The sequence below is a fragment of the Bos javanicus genome, chromosome 3 (genome assembly GCF_032452875.1).
Source record: "Bos javanicus breed banteng chromosome 3, ARS-OSU_banteng_1.0, whole genome shotgun sequence".
NCBI lineage: Eukaryota > Metazoa > Chordata > Mammalia > Artiodactyla > Bovidae > Bos > Bos javanicus.
In genome coordinates, this window is record NC_083870.1 from 19,851,198 (window position 1) to 19,859,950 (window position 8,753).

The following is an 8,753-nucleotide window of genomic DNA, read 5'->3' on the forward strand; positions in this document are numbered from 1 at the left end:
CCGGGGACTCAGGTGAAAATCCCCGGGAACATCTGCAGCGAGAACTCCGTGCAGGAACCGACCGACGGATCGTGTGTGATGCAGCGGTTGGGTAAAGAGTAGTTCACTTCCTGGGCGCAGTGCTTAATAAATCTCTGATTTATTAAGAGATAAATTTACTACAGATCAGAATTTACTAAAGAGGACAAAGTACAGGTTTTGAAAGTGCCCCTGCTCGGGCTCACAGGCAGCAGACGTGACTACTGACGGGAAGAGGGAAATAGAGGCTACTGGTTCCTGGCTCCCTGGAGGAGGCCTGCCTTCCCCGTCCACCCGCCCCTCACCTCTACACACTGCGGGAATACCCCAGGTGAAAAGGATCACGGACTCAAAAGGGATGAAGTGATTTGCCCAAGGTTCTACAGCTAAAGCAGCACAGCTTTGCACTTTCCTATAAAAAAAAATGCCAGGACATGCAGCCCTCCAGCTGAAACGAAAGTTACCCAGCACATCAGGGCCCTGCTTTGAAGTCGGGGGCATGGAAGGAAAGACATCCCACAGAGATGTGAAGATCCAGTGGTACTGGGGTTGAAGATGAGATGATTTACAAAACAGCTCAGGTTTAGGGTATAGGCAGATCCGTATCTTTGATTGGTTCTTAAGCCCATTTTTCCAGTCCTATGCTAGGTTCTTCCTGAGCCATGGAGATCATGGTCCAGCCTAGGAGGAAAAGAGGGGGAAAAATCGGTACAAGAGCAGACCTGGTTTTAATTCAGGGGTTTGGGGAGAGAAGCCAGGTGAATTGGAAGATGCTTGGGTCAGTCATCATTCCTTTGCTCCCTAACAACCCTCCCCCACTGGATATTCTCTCCTATTCACTGCCAACATCCTTTCTTAATTTCTACAGCTGGTCTGAATCTCCTTAAATTCTTTGCTGTGATTACTCCTTTATTCCTTGATGCACTTTTAGGGGTAATTTTTTCATTCTTTTTACAGCAGTGTCCTTAATTTCTTCTCTGCATGTATGGCATTTTCCCAGATATACGGAAGCAGCTGAAAGCAGAGCCTGTCTTTCAGTTCCTTTGTATCTCCCTCAAGGCATTAAGAAAACGGGAACTGGCTTTTACATATCCCATCCCAAACTTTTATCCTTAAACCAGGACTCACTGTCTGACAACTTCTGGGATGTGGACCTGATCCATGGAGATGAGTTGGGCCAACTCTCCAAGGCTGTTCAGAAAACGGATCTTTCGTGTGAACTTGGAACTGAAAAGAGAGGATCAACCAAGTGTGTTTTATACTAAGAAGAGGGCTCTTGGAGATACTTACAAAGTGCAACATAACAAGTAGATAGTGGTTAAGGCTAGAAAGAGCCACAGTGGGGCAAGAAGGTCTTAATCTTGATTGTGAAAGTGGGGAGGGGGCAGGGGGTCTTTGTCCCCCGAACAAGTACCTGATGAAGGGCCGAAGCAATGCCAGGAATGCCTTCATGTACCATGTAGCGTGGACAACCACCAGAGCACGCAGGTTTTTCCGGAGCCTGAAGAACATGAGACCATCCTACTCTCTTTCTGCCTTCATACCTGATGATCAGGTGGAGCTACCTTCTGTACTTTAGTTTCCTTCACTTCTTCTCTAATTTCTAGAGTTCTCTGACAGTTGGATTGAATCCCCATTCCTTTAATTGCCATCTCAGCTCCATCCATCTTGCTTAACCTTCTCATTTTTTAGGAAACTCTTCTCAGAATCCTTTAGCCTGGTCTTCTCAGCCCCACTTCCTTCCTATGCCCTGTGCCCTATGCTCCCCATATTTCTTTTTGTATAGTCCTTCATCCCTCCATGGCAAGGTGAAGACCAGTGAGGAGAGAGAAAAAAGGAACCAGAAGAGAAAAGTGGCCAAAGGGAAGATGGAAGGAAGAAAGGAAAAAAAGAAAAACCAGGAGGGAAAAAAATCATATAAGGCAGGGGTTGTGGGTTCGGTCCCTGGTAGGGGAACTAAAATCCCACATGCCTTGGAGCAACTACACCCATGCACTGCAACTGCTGAACTTGTGTACCTAGACCGAAGAGTTTGTGCACTGCAACAAAAGATACTGTGTGACACAGGAAGACCCTGCACGTCACAGCTAAGACCCAACACAGTTAAATTTAAAAAAAAAGGGCATAAGGGTCAGGGATGAAGGCAGACAAGAAAAGACAATGGAGATGTGGAAAATGAAATAATCAGCAACACTATGAGAAAAGGAAGGGCTGCCTGCCATGTGCCAGGCAAGGCACCATGTTGATTTATTTGATTTTCACAAATGCTTAGTGGCAAAGATATTAATTTTATCATTGTCATTTTACAGAGAAGGAAACTGAACCCCAGAAAGGTTAAATAACTTGTCCAAAGTCATACAGGTAGTAAATGATAAAGGTAAGATTTGAAACTAGATTTCCTTGACTCCAAGAGAAAACAGAAAATAGGAGAACCTTGGAAAGGGTTGTAGGGGGACAAAGAAAAGTGGAAGAGGGAGTTCCCTGGTGGCCCTAGTGGTTAGGATTCCAGGCTTTCACTGACAGTGCCTGGAATTCAATCTTTGGTCAGGAAAATGAGATCCCAGAGCCAAAAAAAAAAAAAGTAGAAGAGACCAATTAGAAGAAAAAAATGGAAAGATGAAAGAGAAAAGGATAAGAGAGAGTTACAGCCCTCTTGTCCAAGAGGCTCACCGCCGATCCAGAGTGTGATAACATTGGCGTATCCAGCTCAGAGGTGGAACCTGCGCCCTACTTGTGCCTCCACTCAGGTGAACCAGCAGATAATTTTCAGCTACCAGCAGCTCCAGAGTTCCCACTATGTACCTGGACAGATGAAATTGTCAGGGAAGGTATGCATTTTGGGTTGTGGGGAAAGAGAGGGACATTGCTGTAGACTCGACAGTCAGGGGTGCTTTTTAACGTTTGCCTCCATAACATCCACTCTGGAGCCCTTTAATCCTTGCACCTCACCTGAACAAGTGTTCCATGACATAGGTGTAGTTGGGGATGCTGCTTCTGGGTAGGTAACAGGAAGCAAAGAGGATAACAGCATTGAGGCCATCACCATGGTAGCCTGGGGAGGAGAAGGAGAAAACTCACTCAATAAATAAGTACTGATGGGCAGTACGTCTGTTTAGGTTGAGCATCTCTGTGGGTCTCTAGAAGTTGAAGGAAGGATTCTGAACCCAATAACTTCAGCATTTTATTCAAGAAGTCACAGTTCTTAACCCTTCATTTATTATAGCCATTACCTCCATGAGATAGGACTTTCTTATAGGGCTCAATGACAGTCATGTCCACTCGCTGCTCCCGCTGTCCTGTTCGGAACACCCTCCAGCGATGACCATCTTCTCCAGCCACATCCCACATACAACTGTGGCCTAGCCTTTCAGCTGCCTCACTGGCCCCTAGGCCCTCTGCCCGGGGCAGCTCATCTAAAAAGAGGGATGGGGAAGGATCAACAAGGCAGAATACGTGTCTTCAGCATCTTGAAACTTCCTTAGATTCTTAGCGTTTATTACCCCAACAACTAATTTCTCATTTTCCCCCCATGACTAGCCCTGGTTTGTCCAGTCAACCCAACCTGTTGCTGATTTCTCTTTCTTGTGACTTATCATCCTCACTTTGTCACTGGACAATGGCCTGAAGGTAATCTTGAACTATGGTAGCTTGATGGCCCCTGCCATTTTCCCAGATTCCTTCTTTCTTCTGATGCTTTTCCTTCCTTGGGTGAGCTCATTTATTCCCGTGTCTTCAGTTACTGCCAGTATGGTGATGACTCCTCTCTAACTTAGACTGCTTTCCTGATACCAGACCCATATTCTTGAATGTCTGGAGTGGACACCTCTATTTTGTGTTTCTCTGTCATCTCCAAGTCACCAGTGCAACTCACACTCATTCTCTTCCTCCTCTTTCCTATATTCTTTCTTGATGAATGACCCCATCCATTTAACTGCCTAGGAGAGAAAATTCTATGCCATCCAAGACTCTTACTTCTTTACCAGCCCTCAAGCCAGATCCTCGTCCATCTACTTCCATTAGATAATAAATTATTCTTTCTGCTTTCACTGTCCTGGTATAACTTCTTAGCATTTCTTATCTGGCCTTAGTACTAGCCTTCTATCTCCCTACTCTTAGCTGTTTTCCTCCATCCCACCCACCACTGCTAGAGCAAACATTTTTTCCTCCCCTCCCATTTTCACTCAAATAGCAATATTCTATATTCACTAATTTTTTGCATGATTTTTCCATAGCCATAGAAAGAACTGCTTCATCTTAAAAAATAGTTTCATTTTATCCCATTGTATGGGTGTACAGTAATAGAATTAACATCCTACTCACAGATCTTTAGGCTGTTTTCAATCTTTTAAAAGCCATTAAACCTGATCATGTTATTCCTTTGATTAAAACTCACTGCCTACAGGATAAAATCTAAGCGCCTTAGTGTGGCAGCTGGGACCTCCATAATTTGACCCTTGCCTATTTAAGACAGTCTTTTGTCACTCTCTTCACTGCCCAGTCCTTCAGATCGGTAATATAATAATGTATATTTTGGTTTTGTTCCTGGCTCCTGACAATAAAGGTGAAAGTAGTCTCTTTTCCTATTCATAACAGGTCTCTTTCAACCACACAAGTTTATGTCAATGAGGTGACTTTGGAAAGCTCCTATGGATGGGTGACTGGTTACCAGGCGAAGTGACCATGATTAGAGGGATGAACTTTTGCCATCTGCCCTCTGAGAAGGGGAGAGACTGGAGGTCATGCTAAATCACAAATGGTCAGTGATTTAATCAGTCATGCCTACATATGAAGCCTCCATAAAAAAAACCTTAACTGAGACTTCCCTGGTGGTACGACAGATAAGAATCTGCCTACCAATGCAAGGAACATGGGTTCAATCCCTGGTCTGGGAAGATTCTACATGCCACAGAGCAACTAAGCCCAAGAGCCACAACTCCTGAACCTGCACTCTAGAGCCTGCCCTGCTGCAGCTCCTGAGCCCATGTGCTGCAACTACTGAAGCCTGCGTGCCCAGAGCCTGTGCACACTGCGACTGGAGAGCAGCCTCCGCTCGTCCCAACTCGAAAAAGCCCACGCACAGCAATGAGGACCCAGCACAAGCGAAAAGTCATACTATAGACAAACAAACCCTAACTGAAGGGATGCGGAGAGGTTCCTGTTTGGTGACACACAGAGGTACTGGGAGGTTGGTGCTCCCCTTTCACATAACTTGTCCTATGTATTGCTTCCTTCTGGCTGTTTCTGAGCTGTATCCTCTTATAATAAACCTGTAATCTAGTAAGTAAACTGTTTTCCCAAGTTCTGTGAGCTGTTCTAGCAAATTATCAAATCTGAGGAGGGTGTGGTGGGCACCTGTGATTTATCCCCTGTCAGTCAGAAGCACAGGTGACAACCTGGACGTGTGATTGAAGTCTGAAGTCTGAGGGCAGTCTTGTGGGTGAGCCCTCAACCTGTAGTGTCTGTACTATCTCCAGGTAAGTGTTGTGACTGAATTGTAGGACATCCAATTTGCGTCTGGAGAATCGGTGGGCGGAAACTGATACATTTGGTATCAAAAGTGTTGTGAGTAGAGAAGAAATCAAAGTTTTCCTTAATATCCAAAGAGTCACGCTCAATACCTTGAATTCCCCATCATGCCATGCTATTGCCCAATTTGCTTTTTCCGTCTAGAATGCCTCTCCAGCTACCTGATAAACTCAGAATTGTTTCCTCTGTGAAGTCTTTCTTAATACCTCTCAGCCAGAACTGACCTTTGCCTTCTCCCTGCTTAATCTGTATCCTACATACATGTAGATCATAATCTTTACCAAACTTAATCTATACATGTTTATTTTATACTAAACAGACAATTCCCTGAGGGTATGGATTATCTTATTCATCTTCATAACCTGGCTGTAGCTCATTGATGTCTTCCCTTATGGCTCAAATGGTAAAGAATCCACCTGCAATGTGGGAGACCCAGGTTCAACCCCTGGGCCGGGAAGATCCCCTGGAGAAGGGAATGGCAATCCACTCCAGTATTCTTGCCTAGAGAATTCCATAGACAGAGGAGCCTGGTAGGCTGGAGTCCGTGGGCTCACAAAGAGTTGGACATGACTGAGCGACTACACTTTCACTTCCAGCTCACTGATAGCATTTAACAGTTATTCAATAAAATTTCCCTCAATAAATGAAGTGGCCCTCCCCTCATACTGACTACATTGGATCTGTAGGCTCCACCTTTCCATTCCAAGGAAATTCTGCACATCTTACCTCTTGATCCCCTTATTAGTTCTAACTTCAGTCCCATTAAATCCATCCTGAGCTGCTTTAAGACTGGCCTCTACTTCTACCAGCTCAGTCCTCAGCTTTCTTTCTCACCTTCCCATTCAAATTCATGTCCACTGTCCAGCAGCTCCGAGTCTGAAGGTGTTTCCAACTCGTCTACCTCCAGGTCAGAACTGCCATCAGAAGAGGAAGGTCCAGAGTGGGTGGGAGACGCTCCATTATCTCCAGGCCCCTTAGTCAGAGTCAGTCGCAACTCCGGGGCAGAAAGACGCTTGCGCATGGGGCGCCGGCCACACAGGGCTAAAGTGCTGGGGGTGCCTGGGGTTGGAGGAGGAGGAAAAAAAGAAGAGAAAGATGGATGTATTGGCGCAGGACATTAGAATTCCTGTATATGTAAGTGATACTATGGGGTGAATTCTAAAGAAGGACTAATGCGGGACATTTGGGAAAAGGGAGGTAGACCCACAAGGGGACAGGCTGGCATAACCTTGACTCTAGAATCAAGGACTTGAGGCCTAGGTTCTCATTTACCTACCTGCCTGTGTGTCTCTTTCAGGATCATGAGGATCCTCAGAAGGGCCAATCTCTTCAGAAAGCAATCTAGACGGGGAAAGCCAAAAAGGGGGCAGAAACATAGGTTAAGGCTTATTAAGCCAGGTATCACTTTATCAACTCTGTTTCCCTACCATAATTTTATTTCTTCTTTCTTTTCCCATCTCTCTCTCTTTCAGGTCCAAATTTACCATCCCCACCCTCCATTTGTGACCAGCTCTTCTTTTCCCCAGCCTCACTCATACATCTCACCTAGGGAATTCTTCATCTTGCCATTCTTCCTTCAGCTCCAGTTCCCCAAGTCTCAAGGATGCTCCTAGTATTGCTGTTTCTGCATTCTCCTTGATGCTAAGATAGTCCCGCAGAAAGAAAATATTATTATGAGACAAACTAGGTGTATCTTTTATATATATATATATATTTATTATTTATTTGGCTGTGCCAGGTCTTAGTTGTAGCACCTGGGGTCTAGCTCCCTGACCAGGGATTGAACCTGGGCCCCTGCATTGGGAGTGCAGAGTCTTCCACTGGACCACCAGGGAAGTCCCTAGGCAATGTCTTAAGGAAACTGGATAGTAGGTGAGAACACTGGTGTGAATAGTAGTAAGGTACAGAGCAGAGGCCAGGCCTTAAAAAGAACTCAGATCTGTTGTCTCCTAGATGTTTCTACCACCTTCACTTGTTGAAAGGCAGTCATCCCTACTGCTGGGTATAGGAGCAGAGGGAGCATGGAGGGTCCCTCTAAGATCCCTCTAGCTCTAAGGTCAAAAGCTAAATTATTTTGACCTGTGTGGCAGTTGTTCCACCTGGACTGTCGGGGTGAGAGGTATTTCACATTACAATAGGCTGGAACCTGACAGACCTGCCCAGCTGTCACTGGGCAAAGCTGGGAAAGATGGCACCTTGTCAGGCTTGCTTTACCTCCATCATGCTGGGGAGTGGTTAGGGGAACCATGGCATGGGTGGACGGGTGGGGGGAGAAGATAAGGAGGAAGAGAGATTTGCTGGGAAGGAAGACCTGGATCTTAGCACAGTTCTGGGGCAGCTTTTCTCATGGCCATTCTGCAGGGTGGGAGTTAGAAAATGGAGAACAGGGGCAGATATCAATGTATAGAAATTTCCTTAAAAGAAAAGCAATAGGGAATTACCCTGGAATCCCATTCCCTAATTCCCGTAGGATACTGGTACTTCCTACCTAAGGCCACCCCCATCCCTTCCCTGCCAATTAGTTCTCTTAGTCTAGTCTCTGCTAGGACTTGGTAAGAGCTGGATGGTGGGAAAATCCCTGAGGACTATTCACTCCTTGTTTCCGATCACGTCAGCCAAGATCTTACTCACCCAAGATCCACCGACTTTTCTCCGGCTTCTTGTATAGTTCCCATCTTCACAAGTCTTCCTGTCACCTTGAAACACTTGTAGTTGTCGGGGAGCTGGATGCCCCAGCTCCCCAACACTTCTGTGCCCCCTTTTTCTCTGTCTCAGCTGTCGTTGCTCTTGCCTCCAAGGAGGAAGGAGGGGTGGAAGGGAGGTAACCTCACCTTCAAACAGGTTTTGCCACCTCCCTTCCCAAGAAGCAGGTCTGCACAAAAGACAAACCCTGCCTATGTGGGGGCGGGTTGTGGGGAGGAGAGTACATTTTCTAAAGTGGCTAGTCTTGGGTGAGTCTAGGAAGACAATTTTCTAGACTCCTTAAAACCTTCTGGAAGCTGCTTTAAAAAAAAAGGCAATGGTATAAACCATTTTGGTTTTAAAATTATCGTGTGCCTACTTTTTCAAGCATAAGCAAAATCAAGGACACAGAAGTATGTGATAGAGTTCTGGAAGAAGAAACATTAAAGGAAAGGCTGAGGATGAAGGGAGATAAAAAGACTGTTGCTCCTTATTCCCAAAGAGAGTCAACAGAAGGAAGACAGTAA

General features: G+C 45.6%; 1 protein-coding gene and 1 non-coding gene across 2 annotated transcripts; both read right to left on the bottom strand.

The window, feature by feature from the left end:
* Positions 1-117: 117 nt before the first annotated feature.
* Positions 118-8,753, bottom strand: BNIPL (BCL2 interacting protein like). The gene is made up of 10 exons (XM_061407519.1): positions 8,176-8,753; positions 7,090-7,185; positions 6,821-6,885; positions 6,379-6,603; positions 3,249-3,431; positions 2,968-3,070; positions 2,689-2,820; positions 1,433-1,519; positions 1,147-1,245; positions 118-699 (listed from the first exon to the last, which is right to left on the bottom strand). Exons 1-10 carry the CDS (start codon positions 8,217-8,219, stop codon positions 663-665), a joined length of 1,071 nt encoding a protein of 356 aa, XP_061263503.1. The 5' UTR covers positions 8,220-8,753; the 3' UTR covers positions 118-662.
* Positions 7,310-7,379, bottom strand: TRNAG-CCC (transfer RNA glycine (anticodon CCC)). Its single transcript has one exon. It is a non-coding gene; the product is annotated as a tRNA-Gly (tRNA).

What these genes read in the sequence shown, in the direction of transcription:
- BNIPL (XM_061407519.1), bottom strand. Translation starts at nt 8,219, where the DNA reads ATGGGAACTATACAAGAAGCCGGAGAAAAGTCGGTGGATCTTGG. An exon ending in ACATGAATTTGAATGGGAAG is followed by an intron (nt 3,432 to 6,378) that starts GTGAGAAAGAAA and finishes CCCTCTTTTTAG; the next exon opens with ATGAGCTGCCCCGGGCAGAG. An exon ending in GTCATGGAACACTTGTTCAG is followed by an intron (nt 2,821 to 2,967) that starts GTGAGGTGCAAG and finishes TCATCTGTCCAG; the next exon opens with GTACATAGTGGGAACTCTGG.